This window comes from Mesoplodon mirus (assembly GCF_964341445.2).
Source record: "Mesoplodon mirus genome assembly, chromosome: 5".
NCBI lineage: Eukaryota > Metazoa > Chordata > Mammalia > Artiodactyla > Ziphiidae > Mesoplodon > Mesoplodon mirus.
Window position 1 is genome coordinate 32,012,210 of NC_138980.1, and position 14,799 is coordinate 32,027,008.

At 47.5% G+C, this 14,799-nt stretch overlaps 1 protein-coding gene across 7 annotated transcripts; it reads left to right on the top strand.

The window, feature by feature from the left end:
* The first annotated feature begins 79 nt into the window (after positions 1 to 79).
* KIAA1191 lies at positions 80 to 14,739 on the top strand. Of its 7 annotated transcripts, XM_082621500.1 has the most exons (9): positions 110 to 269; positions 1,361 to 1,473; positions 1,717 to 1,803; positions 4,278 to 4,456; positions 7,821 to 7,941; positions 10,551 to 10,675; positions 12,745 to 12,851; positions 13,044 to 13,186; positions 13,296 to 14,739. In XM_082621500.1, the coding sequence occupies exons 3-9, from the start codon at positions 1,776 to 1,778 to the stop codon at positions 13,502 to 13,504; spliced, it is 912 nt and encodes a 303-aa protein (XP_082477626.1). In that variant the 5' UTR covers positions 110 to 269; positions 1,361 to 1,473; positions 1,717 to 1,775; the 3' UTR covers positions 13,505 to 14,739. The 7 variants fall into 7 exon arrangements, with proteins under 7 accessions (XP_082477631.1, XP_082477626.1, XP_082477628.1 ...); XM_082621502.1 differs by lacking the exon at positions 1,717 to 1,803; XM_082621501.1 differs by lacking the exon at positions 1,361 to 1,473 and having other exon boundaries at positions 183 to 269.
* Positions 14,740 to 14,799: the final 60 nt, after the last annotated feature.

Genomic DNA, 14,799 nt, shown 5'->3' on the forward strand with positions numbered 1-14,799 from the left:
CCAGCATGCATCGAGCCCACCCCCTCCCGCCAAATCTCGCGTGAAATGACTAAGCCGCTGGAGACTTTATCGGGAAGGCTGTGGGCCGGCAGCCTGTGGTCCCTCCCTGTTTGGTGTCTGGGGCCTTCTGTGTCGCCACGGGCACATCGCCGCTCACACCATGGCTTGGGTCCCGAATGCGCCACAGCCTCTCGAGAGACGTGGGTCCTCGGAGCCTCTTTAGTGCCGGAGCTCGGGCCGCAGGCGGCTCCGCGGCGGCGGAAAAACAGGTAACCAGATGAGCCGGACCGGACCCTCCTTGGGGCTCGGTCCTCCGCCGGTAAGGAGGGGCGTGCCCCCGTCCCCTCCATCGAGGCCCTGGCCCGGGCCCTCGTGGTGCCTCTCTCCTCTCCCCTTACTCAGGCTCAGATCTTTGCCGGACCGCTCCGTGCATCTCTCGCCCCGCCTTCTGGGGTCCCCCCGTGGGTTTTCTCTGTGATGATGCCCCCGCAGCCCCGGCACCGGGCTTCGCCTCTACTTTACCAGGCCGGCCTTGCCCCGGACCCTCCATTTCTCGCCCTTACTTTCCAAGCCTCCTACTTGACTTGCCCCGGGGAACTTTAGGCTTGTGCCAGGCCCTGGCCCTGGCCCTAATCGCCTTAATCTTTCTTAACCTCGCCGGGTGGAAGAGGCGTTTCAGTCAGCCCAGGCGTTTCACATCCTGGTGGCATTGTCCTGTATCTCGTGAAGGAGAAGTCAGAGCTCTGCGGGGGAGGGGGGAGGGGACGGGCACTGGGAAGTGGAAGGGGAGGTGTCGGGTCGGAATGCTGCCTGGACCCCGAGGATGGCCGACTTTGGTTTCTGCGATACTGTTTAATGAGGAACTAACGATTTTGCCTTCTGAGCTTCATCAGGATAGAGGGGGGAGTGTAACAAGCTGAAAAGCAAGTGATTTGGCTTTCTCGGAGCTTTGTTTGAACTCCCCTGTAAAATGGAGATGAAGCTACCTGCCTTACAGATAGGCCACTTGTCTGTAACCTTGGACAAATCACTTCTGCTTTTTAGTTTCCTTTCTTTAAATTGGGGGTAAACAATGCCTGCTTTGCAAGGGTTGCTGCAAGGGGTAAAACACAAGATAAGTGTTGTATAAAACCCTTATGAATATCAGTCAGTACTAGCAGCAAGGAATGAATTTACCGACTGTGGTTCCCTAGTCCCTTGCTGTGGGTCAGGTTATTTGGACCCTGAGCCCTAACTTATTTAAAAACGAAATGAGTATAGTATCTCTTGCAAGGTTGTTACAGGGAATACATGAAAGTACAGGAAGGTGCTTGGCAGACTCTGAAGGGCTGCGCCAATGCTGGTTGTTTGTCGTTCTCAGAACCTCTGGAATGGATGGACTCTTCCCGAGCAGCTTTGCTAACTTGCAGCAGCTGAGCAATGTTCCTCATTAATATCTGTCTGTCAGCATAATCGTCACATCATTTCACTCTGGTAAGGTGACCGTTTCACTGTGTATGGTGTCTTTGTCATATCACAGGTGTTAAGATCAGTGACAGGTACAGTGAGACCTTTGACTTTATTCTTTTTTTTCTCCCTCGGCACGTTTGTCCCTCTTTTGTGCGTGTTTCAACCTTGTAACCAAGCCATAAAACGCTGTGTGCCTGTCAAAAGAACAGCATTGGAGCTATTCTTTGGTGTTCACTGTAAGAAAATGCCCTTTGTTGTTTTTATTAGGTGGCAGGGACTCAACTCTGAATTCTGTATAGAAAAAGCACCTGGATCCCAGTCTTTCAATGGCTTCGAGACAACCAGAAGTGCCTGGTAAACCTAATTCTTTTTGGTAAAGTTATGTTTTGCCCTTAACATTTTGAGCTAGACAGAAACTACTTTTTCTGAACCACATATTAATAGTAACTCTCTGCCACCAGGAGAGTATTTAGACTTAATAGATTGGCATCATTTAAATATTATCTTATTAACCACCCAGCCAGGGTGTGAACCCAAAAATCTAACTTGAAAGAGAACAGTTATTTCACTTAAGGGTATGACAGATTTGTCACTTTCCTGTGTATCAAATAAAAATTTAGAATAAACTGCGTAGTTCTTAAACTAAAATGATTAAACTCACCCCCTTTTTTTGTGAGGAGGAGATAGGAGGGTGGGAGGAATGAAAGTTTAGGCAAAAAGGCACCAGCCTGATTTCAAGGCACATTGAACTTAGTCATGAAAATGCTCACTGCAACATTTAGTGAGTCCTGGGTCTGCACAGGGTGATAATTTCTGGGTTAGTGAAGTCATTGATTCCTCCTTGGACTGTTTTAGTGGGAAGGGCTAGTGACTTTTAAAATCTGAATCACTCAATTTTTGATTCTCAGTAAAGTATAGATGATACTGCCTGTCTCTCAGGTTTGCTGTGAAGATCAAATGTAAAATACATGAAAATGTGAGTTAAAGATGAATATACATTTACTGCCCAGAAAATTTTTTGGTCTCTATTTGTGGGAATTTATCTCCTAGTAAATATTAGCCGACTTTATTATTATTCTTAGGAAGACTATAGGGATGGCTCTTGGGATGAGTCTTTAAGATGTTTCTGAAATTGCTCCCAAATTAAGTGGAGTCATAGGAGTCTCCCTTGTGTCTCCCGATAAGGATCCATCTCTCGTCTCTAACTTCATCAACTTGTGTTTTAGTTTGTCTTTCATTGTCGTGATGACTGTAAACTCTCTGTAAGCATCCTGGCCGCAGAGTTGCATGCATTAGGTTAATGCTTGTAGTGTGGGGAGCATGGAGTGTTGCATGGCAGGTGTGAGAGCTGGTTGAGATCTGTGTTCCAGCCCCCACCTCATGGTTGCTAGCGGGGTGTTGCTTAAGATCTATGCCTCAGTTTCCTGAGTTGGAAAAGGGGAAGAATATCTGCTTAATGAGGATTAGGAAAGATGAGGCATGTAAGTTCCTGGCAAGGAAGGGTACTTGGTAATTATTATTTGCTTGTTTTAATTGAGATAATTCACATACCATACAATTCAGCCATTGAAAGTGAACAGTATAGTGATTTTTAGTATATTCACAAGGTTGTGCAACCATCACCACTGTCTAATTCCAGAACATCTTCCTCACCTCCAAAAGAAAACCTTGTCCCTTTAGTAGTCACTCCTGTGGCTCCTCCCTCCCCCCAGGTCCTGGCAACTACTAATCCTCTTTCTGTTTCTATGGTTTTGTTAGTAATTGTTATTAATCATAATAATAATGGTAACTGCTTGGCCCTCTTGTTGTTTACATGGAATGTCTTTGCTGGTTTTGGACTTATTGCCAAACAGGTTGATGTCTTGGAGAGTGTGATTGTGTAATTATAGCAACAGGATAATGTCACACTGAAGGCAGGATCTGGACGTTAGTTCTGCTCTGAAAGGATCAGCAAACAAACAAAATGAACTTTGCTCCCTGGTCTCGCAGAGCTGAGTGTGCCCTTGAGGTGGGGAGCCTGCGTCACTGGGGCATTCCGCCAGTCCGTTCCGGTGGACAGAAATGGCAGGATCAGCTGGCAGTGCTTTGTGAGAACCATTGTCAGTAGTTTCTGTGATGGAAATTGGCTCTGCCATTTAAGTCATATAGAACGTTCGAAACTGTTCTAGAAGCTGCTGGACAGCATATTATTTGACATATTTCTTGTCATGGTGCTCTTGGTTTCTTAGATGAGGTAGTAAAGACAGAGGATTTGCCATCTCTGGGCCTCATTTCCTCATGTATAAACTGGGAACAAGATTTCATGGGTTTTTTTTGGCCATGAGGCTTGTGGGATTTTAGTTCCCCCAACCAGAGATTGAACCCTGGCCCTCAGCAGTGAAAGCGTGGAGTCCTAACCACTAGACTGCCAGGGAATTCCCAAGACTGCATATCCTCAGTTTTGCCTGAGTTGAGAGTCTTGGGATTGCCACGGGCTTCTATGGCCTAAAGAATACAAGCTTTGAAATCAGATTGGTTCGGGTTTTGATTCCTTACTGCACTTTGAAGTTATGTGACCTTGCTCAGGTAAATTGAAATTGAACTTTGGCTTCCTAATCCATAAGAATGGATTAGGGCTGCTGTGTGGGTTAAGTGGCGAAGCCAATGTGGGGCAGAGAGGAAGGAATTTGTAGTTTGCTTACCTTGACTGGATTAGCTCTTCCAGAACAAGCTATTCTTGTTCTGTCCCAAAATAAGAGTGTTTCACAGCTTTCCTGCCTACAGATTAATTTAAAGCTACTGGTGTGTTCAGCTGATGAGCCCATCCTGACCAGTGTGTCTGTTCTTAGCTCTTGAGCCTAGTGGGCCTCTAGGCAAGATGTCCCTGCCCATCGGGATGTACCGCCGGGCATTCAGCTATGATGATGCCCTCGAGGACCCTACACCCATGACTCCTCCTCCATCGGACATGGGCAGCATCCCCTGGAAGCCAGTGATTCCAGAGCGCAAGTATCAGCACCTCGCCAAGGTATCTGACCCCGCTGACTGCGTTGGCAGGCCCAACCCCTTCGTTTTCCTTCCTCTGCTCCAGAAGCTGTCAGCGGCTCCTGACACCCATAGAATTGGGCAGCCACCAATCCCTATATATGTTAAGTTTTCTGTAGAGTTGGTAGGCCTTTTTCCTTTTTAATTCAAAACTAGAATGGCTGTGTCTTCTACCTGAAACACAACCTCCCCATCCCCTCTCCTCCCTGTCCTCCCCACCCTCGTTTCCACAGTATTAAATCCAAGCTCCTTAGTCTTAGTCTGGCTCTGCATGGTCCAGGTCCTGTCTGCGTTCCCTCCCCTCCGAATCCACCCCCCCACCCACCGTGATCCAACCACGCAAGTTACCTAAGATTTCTTGTACTTAATAGGGTATTTGATGCCACTAAGTCTTTGCTTCTCGCTGCTCCGATTGCCTGGAATGTTCACAGCCCCCATCCTGTCCTCGTACTTCATCTGCCTGACAGATGGCATCCTTTAAGTCTTAGCTCAACCATCTCTTCTGTGATATTCCTCCGTCCTCCCAGTAAGACTGTCACCCCTCCTTTTGAGGTCTCCAGTGTACTGTGGATCCCTGTTACAATCCCTGTGTTACTTCATTGCCCTCCATTAGCTTCCTGGGGGCAGGGGCCATGTCTGATTCGTACTCCATCTACAGTATCTAGCAGAGGACTTGGCATAAAGTAGATTGCAAAAAGATGCTCATTGAGTGATGAAAAATTGGCTCTTTCCTGAACATATGCTGTGCTTTTCCTCATGCTGTTCCTCCTGCCTCAGATGCCCTTTCCCACTGCCATCCTATGTGAGAGCTGCCTCCTTTGTAAGGCCCTCCTGACATGCACACACATGCACACACGTACCTCGTTACACACTGATCTGCTCTCCAGCCCTTTTGCGCAGTTGGGCTTCATGGGTTCTGACATGCTTGTTGCAGGCTTGTTTCTGAAGCCTGTGCTTCCTGACTGCAGGGACTGTGTCCCTCTCGCCTCTGACTTACCAACCACCAAGAATGCCAGAAAGGTGGTCCTGTTGCCTGAATAAGCTAGGCCCACCCAGTTCAGATGAATCCTTTTAAGCTGCAGGTATAGTTGCGCTGCACTTTGAGCTGTGTGACAGCCAGGTCCTGACAGCAAGTACCAGTAAGCAGCTGTCTTAGCAGACCTGGGTGTGAGCCACCTAACTGTGCACCAGCTGTGAGCTTGGGCTTCACCCCTGAGCCACAGTGTCTCTGTGTGAGAGATGAAAATACTTTGTCATGGAGGTGCCGTGGGGATTAAATAAAAGAGGACTGGAGGGACTTCCCTGGTGGCGCAGTGGTTAAGAATCCGCCTGCCATTGCAGTGGACACGGGTTCGAGCCCTGGTCTGGGAAGATCCCACATGCCATGGAGCAACTAAGCCCATGCGCCACAACTACGGAGCCTGCACTCTAGAGCCTGAGAGCTACAACTACTGAGCCCACGCACCTAGAGCCCGTGCTCCGCAACAAGAGAAGCCACCGCAATGGGAAGCCCGTGCACTGCAACAAAAAGTAGCCCCTGCTAGCCGCAACTAGAGAAAGCCCGCGTGCAGCAACGAAGACCCAACGTAGCCAAAAATAAATAAATAAAATAAATAAATTTATTTTAAAAAAAAAAAGAGGACTGAAAGGCCTGGCACATATTCGGTGTGGAGCTGATGTTGTGACTCCTGGCTCCCGGCTTACCTTCCCTTGGCAGAGCTGTATGTGATCCTTCCTTTCTAATAAGTGTAGTGTCCCTCCCGCCTCCCCACCCCCACCCCGCCCCCCTCCATTAAGCTCTCAGAACAGGGCGCTCCTTGCTATGAAAGTGTCCACTACAGCTCTGGGGGAAGTTCCCTATATCAGTTATCTACTGAAATCTGACCCAGTCAGTTGTTGAGGTGGAAACTTTACGTTTTTTTTTGTTTGTTTGTTTGTTTGGTTTTTTTTGCCGTCCGCGGGCCTCTCACTGTTGTGGCCTCTCCCGTTGTGAAGCACAGGCTCCAGACGCGCAGGCTCAGCAGCCATGGCTTACGGGCCTAGCCGCTCCACGGCATGTGGAATCCTCCCGGACCGGGGCACGAACCCGTGTCCCCTGCATCGGCAGGCGGACTCTCAACCACTCCACTGCGCCACCAGGGAAGCCCGAGGTGGGAACATTTTGTTTAAAAAGTATTGGCAGTACTAAGGGGAAAGGACCCCATTAGCTGCCTGTGATGCCAAAGCAGCAGACTCAAGGGACTGGAGCAGAAAAGAAGCAAGGCTCCTGATAGCGCTTGGGAGGGCAGCCCACCACCCTCTTCATTTATGAAGGCTGCCGCTTGCTTCTCTAGGCAAAGAACGGGCTTCCAGTTTTCTGCTGTGTCCCAGCTGGAACAGCTGACAGTTTGGAACAACTGGCCTTTCTAAGGAGAGCTCAACTTGACTCATTACATGCATTCTTTTGTTTGTTCTAACCATCCATGCCCTAGGCATCCATGTCCCAATCGTCAGCCGTCTTACAAGTGAGAAAGCAGAGGTTCAAGTTTTGCTCGAGTAAGGTCACAGCTGAAGAGTTTAAATCCTGTTTTGTAACAGGGAGACAACATTTCAATACTTCCTTCTACTCCCCTCCTTTCTGACCATCTTTCTTCTCAATTCCTTTGGAGAAGTAGAGAACAAAGAGTAAACCCAGCCCACTGCTTCCAGTTAGTCCTGAGCACGGTGTCAGGTGTTTAGATTAAGGAAGGCAGCGTGCTCCAGCCCTCTCACGTTAAAGCTGAGGAGCTACGTAGACTTTCTGGTTTGTTTTAAAAGACTGTTATTGAACCCTTAGAGCAGTGGTCCTCGAAGTGTGGTCTCAGGGACCAACAGCATCAGCATCACTTGGTAATTTGTTAGAAACAAAATTCTTGAGCCCTACCTACTGAATCAGCTCTGGGTTGGGGCCCAGCAGTCTGTTTAACAAGCCCTCCACGGGATTCTGGTGCTTGGCAAAATTTGAGAACCACTTAGCGAATGCAGTGATTAATTAAGCAAAAGCAGGCATGGTGCTTGGTACACGGTCAATGCTTAGTAATAGTTGTTTCTTCTGTATCCTTAGGGGCATAGTGTGTTTTGGACAGACATAGTCTGGAAAGATAATAGAGCTCAGAGCTTCAAACTCTGGCTCTCCCACTTTTATAAATACAGGCTATTCGTATAATGTCATATCTTTTGTCACTATGGATAATACATATCTAATTGGGTGTGGACAACCAAGCCCCCCTTCACATATTTTCTCCTGTATCTGATTACTCCCAGAGGAGTAAGTTGAGGCGTGTGACTCCCTTGTCTGGCTCAGGTGCCTCCTTGCCCCTCTTGAACAGGTGGAGGAAGGAGAGGCCAGCGTCTCATCCCGTGCCCTGCCATCGGCCATTGATGGTGCGGACAAGGTCCCCGTGGTGAAGGCTAAAGCTACCCATGTCATCATGAGTTCTCTGATCACAAGTAAGCACTCTGCGCTCTCATAACTGGGGGCGGGGAAGAGTTTAGGCTTCCTACAACTAGCTGGGGGGGGGGTTCTGCAGACACACTTGCCTTAACCTGTCCTAACCCAGCCTGGCAGAGGTCAGTCTAGCTGCTGAGTCATCACCAATGTTGAAGCTCCATTTAGGTGGAAGACTTGCCCAACGTTAAGCATCTCAGTTGATTTAGGTGCACTCCCGCTGCTTCGTTGCTACAGCCTTATTTTCCCATATCCATCAGTGTGACCTTGGGCAAGTTGCTTAACTATTGAGGCTGTTTCCTCCTCCGTGAGGTGGGGAATCTGGCCGGCAGTGGCCGGCAGGTGGAGGGGAGGATTAGATGGCACCAGTGCTCAGTGGCCATGAGTGGCTGCTGATACTGTCTCGAGCTCTGCTGGAGAAGGAGACACACTGAGACATCTCCCACCGCCCCTGCGCTTAGTTTTTTAAATTAAATGGCTCAAAGTTGTTCCTCTTCCTGGATCTTGAGGCAAGATTGGTGCCTCAAGTGTCTTTGGTCTTAAGAATTTGTGTGATTTGTGGTCCTGATAAGACTGGAAACGAGAGCTTGAATTTAAAAAAAAACTCTTACAAGTTAACTAAACTTGTTGATTCCGGAGGGCCCTTCTAGTTGCTTCTAGTGGGAAGTTAACAATTATTAGATATACAGCTCTGCTTGTCAGCGGCAGCCTCTGCCAGGGGCAGGGCACATAGAGGTTCTCTTTAGTTGGCTCAGTTTTGATGTTGGAAGCCCTTGTTTATCTGCTCTGGAGGGCATCAGTTAGTCTTGGGCAATTCCTGAAGAACTCACCCAGGAACCAAAAGTCCAAACTCTTACTTGGACTTTTTCTTATTCACACATAAATGCACTGTTTGAATCAGCAACTATTGCTTGTATTTTGCAAGCTTGAGAATGTGTCCTGGCAGTGTTAGGAAGCTTAGTCATTGTTCTTTTAGAACAGTGTAACTTCTTTATTGAAAATAGAGTCTACTAACAGTATAGAACATTATAGCGCCCCAGTATATATTACTATCACTCAGATACTTATTTGGCTTAGTCATTTCCACATATATGCATATTTTTATATAATTACAGATATAATAGACAAACCATTCTATCAATTTTTTTTCAATTAATATTACGATGAACTTTTCATGTTGCTGTAGTCATAAATTTAAAAAAAAAAGCTGCATTTAAAATCCTGGGGGCTTCCCTGGTGGCGCAGTGGTTGAGAGTCCGCCTGCCGATGCAGGGGACACGGGTTTGTGCCCCGGTCCGGGAAGATCCCACATGCCGCGGAGCGGCTGGGCCCGTGAGCCATGGCCTCTGAGCCTGCGCGTCCGGAGCCTGTGCTCCGCAACGGGAGAGGCCACAACAGTGAGGCCCGCGTACCGCAAAAAAAAAATAATAATAATAAAATAAAATAAATAAAATAAAATAAAATCCTGGTATTTTTTTTTTTTTTTTTTTTTTTTTTTTTTTTTTGCGGTATGCGGGCCTCTCACTGTTGTGGCCTCTCCCGTTGCGGAGCACAGGCTCCGGATGCGCAGGCCCAGCGGCCATGGCTCACGGGCCCAGCCGCTCCGCGGCATATGGGATCCTCCCAGACCGGGGCACGAACCCGTATCCCCTGCATCGGCAGGCGGACTCTCAACCACTGCGCCACCAGGGAGGCCCAATCCTGGTATTTTAAATACCAGGTACCGTATTCATTAAATCCTTTCCTGCTTTTAAAATTTTCAAGTGACTACCTGGCAAGACTGGAAAAGACCTTTATACATTTAGTGTGTGTGTGTGTGTTTCCTTTGCTTCTATTTCTGTTGGAAATAAACTAGTCCCTTAGAAGGGGAATGACTAAGTCGTAAAGGACATCTGGCATCTGGACTTTTGGTCCTCAGCTGCCACATTCTTGTACATGGGGGTGTATTACATAGTGTGTGTAGAGATTAAGCAAAAATTCCACTGTCAGTCATTCCCAGGTGTAACTGACATTGATGACAAGATAATCGGGTCAGACTGCCCTGATAGTGAGTTGAGTCTGCTTGCTGTGCCAGGCACTGTGGTGGGCAGTTTTACACACAGGAAACATTGGATCAGTAGACCTTGGTTAGTTTAAGGCACATTCTCTCTGGTTTGGATCCAACTGCTACTTTGGTGCCATCTGGCCTAAATGTGGCCCATTTCTCTTTGGTGAAGATCGTAAAGAGGGTGGTGAGTATCTCTGAGGAAACTTTATATTTGGAGAACTTGCACTGTTTCTGAATGTCAGCTGCCTTCTCCATGTTGCATTTCTGAATACAAAGAAAATGTCCTAGAGAGGAAGGTAAGGAGTGTTTCCCTGGAGGTTATCAGGCTGTCCCTTTAGGAGTAACCTGCTCTTTAGCTTGGTGTAAGGGAAGGCTTCTTTCTGCTTAGGCTTCACGTGAGGTTCAGAATTCCTGCTACGATGCCTGTCTGGGAGAACTCTCCTTCTCGGATGGCCAGTGTGTATGCTCTTGCTCCCGGGGAGAACAGTGGATATCTGTGTTCATCTCCCCCAGTTTGTGATGGGAGAGGGGGATGGGCATGACTGTCATCTCCTCTGTTCCCAGAACAGACCCAGGAGAGCATTCAGCGTTTTGAGCAACAGGCAGGGCTGAGAGATGCTGGCTACACACCCCACAAGGGCCTCACCACCGAGGAGACCAAGTACCTTCGAGTGGCAGAATCACTCCACGTAAGCTTGTTTCTTAGGAGCTTTTAAAAAAACAAAACCCTCATCATTCACAGCTTGAGGTGTGGCTGTGGTTTTGAAGTTACCAGCTCAGCTAGTTGGGGGTGTGGAGAGTGGTGGAAAGAGGCTTGAGGGAGGAATTTAGAGCAGGTTTGGTCCCCCCTGTGGTCGCACTTTCTAGCTGAAAGCTCCCGGGCTCTTAGCCTCGTAGTTTCTGCTTATCCATCTATAAAGCTTACTGTTCCCCTTCTGTTTCGGAGGGTCAGATGAGATTCCGAGCTTACACAGGTGATATGTGTGAGCACGTTATGAACAACAAAGCCAACGTGGGTCACTGTGTACCAGGGTGATCGACTCTGAGGGCGAGAAATGGGAGTCAGGCAACCTCAACAGAGGTAACGCTGGCTAGAAAGGAATGTTATGCTCTATGTTTAATTTTTAAAAAATTAAATATAGGGCCTCCCTGGTGGCGCAGTGGTTGGGAGTCCGCCTGCCGATGCAGGGGATGCGGGTTCATGCCCCGGTCTGGGAGGATCCCGTATGCCGCAGAGCGGCTGGGCCCGTGAGCCGTGGCCGCTGGGCCTGCGCGTCCGGAGCCTGTGCTCCGCAGCGGGGGAGGCCACAGCGGTGAGAGGCCCGCGTACCGCAAAAAAAAAAAAAAAAAAAAAAAAAAAAAAAAATTAAATATAGAATTGGAATGTTTTTGCTTTCATTTTTAAAATTGGAACGAATGGAGAATTTTCAATAAGGTTAATAATGACCAAATAATTGTATGAATAAAATAAAATAGTTTCAAATGATTTTCTTTCAGGGAATATCACTTTATACTTAATAGTGCTTTTAAGATTTATCAAGCACTCATACTCACTTCATCTTCTTATTAATCCTCTGACATAGATACATACTATTATCCATGTTTTATAAATGAAGAAACTGAGGTCCAGGGTTATGTATTTAACCAGTCACAGTACCTGAAATCAAGTCTCCTGATGCCCTATTTCCTGTTGGTTTTTCTCCATATTCCAGAGTTGCCTGAGAATCTGGCTCCTGAGGGGCTCACAAGGAGGATCATGATATACAATACATGGAGGAGGAATAGTTGGGGGTTAGTGGTCTGTGGGCAGGGATATGAGACGTTGTGGATGGCTGCATTTTGTATTGAGCATCCCGGATGATGTTTGCACACTAAACTTAAAACCACTGCTGTGGCGGCTCAGGGTTGGCACCAAGTTGACACCAAGTCCAGCTTAAGCTCTCAGACAAGACAGATCCTTCCGGAGAGGGGCACTGTCAGCCTTTGACACTGAGAACTTTCCAGGGTAGGTGTCAGTCTGAATTCCATTTAATGGTGGAACTGAATCTGGCCCACCTTCTACATCTTGGCCATAGGAGTAGAATATGAGGATGGCTGAAATGCCAGCTCACGTAACTTGATATGTTGCGTGTTGAGAAAATTCATCACGGTCATTTGTTTGAAGTATAGCCTGGGCTGAGCATTGGTGTACTAGACACAGAGTACGGAGACCGTATGGAAGCCTTGACCTAGGAGCAGTGAGAAGTAGGCTTGTCTCCCCTGCTAGACTGCTGGTCTGTCTGTTAGATGTCTGTTTACAACGCTGAGGGCAGCTGGAGTGCCTGGTTATGGGAAGGAAGGGCCGCACAGAGGGAGCATTTAGCTGGAGGGGTTAGCGGCCGAGTCTTGGCGCTGAGAGGCTGGGGATGGCGGGGTGTGCGTGGTGGCGGCAAAGAGGGCAGTTGAGGAAGGCCCGCCACTGGGGTTCTGGCTCGTCCACTTATTGGCTGGTCAGTGTGGGACAGTCGAAAGCTCTGGTGTGGAATTAGTTCAGAGATGTTCGAGATATGCTGTAGAATGAATACATTTTTTAAAAAGATGGAACTCTATCTAGTATGGCAGAATCAAAGGAATATCTTCCTATAATCCCAAACTATTCCACCTATTAATGTTTCCTTTTGCCTGAAGTTAGTGTGAACCAGGTTGTTTATACCCAAACTTAGCTGTTTTGTATTTGCTGTGATTTTTAAAAAGCCTCTCTTCTTACCCATCTGAGCAGAAACTAAAGCTCCAGAGCGGAGAGATAACAAGAGAGGAGAAGCAGCCGGCCTCCACCCAGTCCACCCCAAGCAGCAGCCCCCACTCGTCCCCTAAGCAGAAGCCCAGGTGAGCCCTTCCTGGGACCCCCACCCCCCCGCAGCTGTGGGCTAAAGCAAAGCTAGTACCACGTCCAACACTGGGAGGTCAGCCTGTGGCTTCCGAGCCAGGAGGGGGAGCTGACAGTCCCTAGTCTTGGCGTGGGACACTTCTAGAGGTGTAGGAAGAGGATGTGTTACCATTTCGTTCTTTCTCTTCCAGAGGCTGGTTCACTTCTGGTTCTTCCACAGCCTTACCTGGCCCCAATCTTAGCACCATGGATTCTGGAAGCGGGGAAAAAGACAGAAGCTCGGCAGATAAATGGAGCCTCTTTGGACCAAGATCCCTCCAGAAGTCTGATTCAGGTAAGGCAGCCCCTTCACAAAAGAGAGCAGTGTGGCGGGCATTTTACCATGTACGTTGGTAGCTGCTTACTAATTTTGAAATCCCTTACTCTGTGGTTTACTTCTGTAGGAGGTTTTGCCATCCAGGCCTACAAAGGAGCCCAGAAGCCTTCTCCAATGGAACTGATTCGCACGCAGGCCACCCGAATGGCCGAGGATCCAGCAGTGTTCAAGCCACCCAAAATGGACATCCCAGTGATAGAAGGGAAGAAACAGCTGCCGCGGGCCCACAATCTAAAACCGCGGGACTTGAATGTTCTCACACCCACTGGCTTCTAGAGCTCTTTCTGTCCCAGGGACTCTGGATAGAGGTGTCTTGAGCCCAGCTCCCCTTTACCTTGGCTCTGACATAGGAAAAGTTTTGTTTTCTCTTTTTAAAAATCTCTCAAACTGAGGCTAGAGCTGGAGACATAATTGGTTTTTGAGAAACATTAGTGCAAAGCTTGTCCTTGTGTGGAAGAAGCCATTTTGTACTGCTTTAATTTAAAGTTAGACTAAACCTCAGCAGTGATGTATGGGGACCTCATTAACTATTTTTGTATCATTTACCCTACACAAGAACTTTGATCATTACTTACTAGGTAAATAATATTTGTGTTGTTCCAAAACCAAGGCTTCTTGATTCCTTTACCACTGTCCATGTGCGCCTGGACAAATCATGGCGTAGAGGCGTTCACTGACTAGTTTAGACAACTTTGGCCATCTTGGCTGTGCTGACACTGTGTGCTCCAGCCTTGTCAGGGACCCAGGATCTGTTTGAGATCTGGGTATAGTTAAGAGCCAGCCTAGGCAGGGATCCTGTCTGTTTTCTGCTGAAACCGGAATCTCCTTGCTTTTTGGTAGACCTCATGGATCACTTTGTCCTGCAGCCAGTTCTTACTGTAGTACCTCTTGGGCCAGTGCTGTTGGAGGGATGCTTCTCTTTTGTGTGTCACAGAACAAACACTAGCCTTACATATCCTTTGTTGCACTTTAAAGTGAGATTAATTTAACTCCCATTTGGTTGAAAACTTCCTAAGGGAGAAAATCCAGTCTACTGGCTTGGTATAGATAAATGGATGTTAAACTTTCTTAAAGGAGGCGGCAACTGCAGTTCGAGTATAGTCTTGCGGTTCGTACGAAACTAATGTCACCCTATTTTGAGTTTCTTGTTCAGGCCAGGGGCTGAAAAATTTTTTCCTGGGAGGTGGAAGAATTAAAAAATTTTCTGTATGCAATCATTTTCCCCCCAAATGAGCCTCATACCTTTATAAACACGTACCTCACTGAGGAAAGGGACGAGGGGAACCACCTTTTCATTTCTCCTCACTGTGTACATGTTCAATCATTGTCTTGAACACTGTCCCAAATTCCTGCTGTCTTTTGCTTTAGACAGTATGGTGGCTACACAAGGAGCTGAGCTGACCTTCCCACAGAGATGCCCTGGAGTCTAAAATGATCAGAACAGTTAATTTATTTGTGTCTTCTGTTATGCTTGTATCTCTTGTTTTGACAATAAAAATCCTTACTACTTTCTCAAATGTGGATGGAACTTTTTTTGGTTCTGTTAAGAGTAGTTATTCCATTCTGCCTGC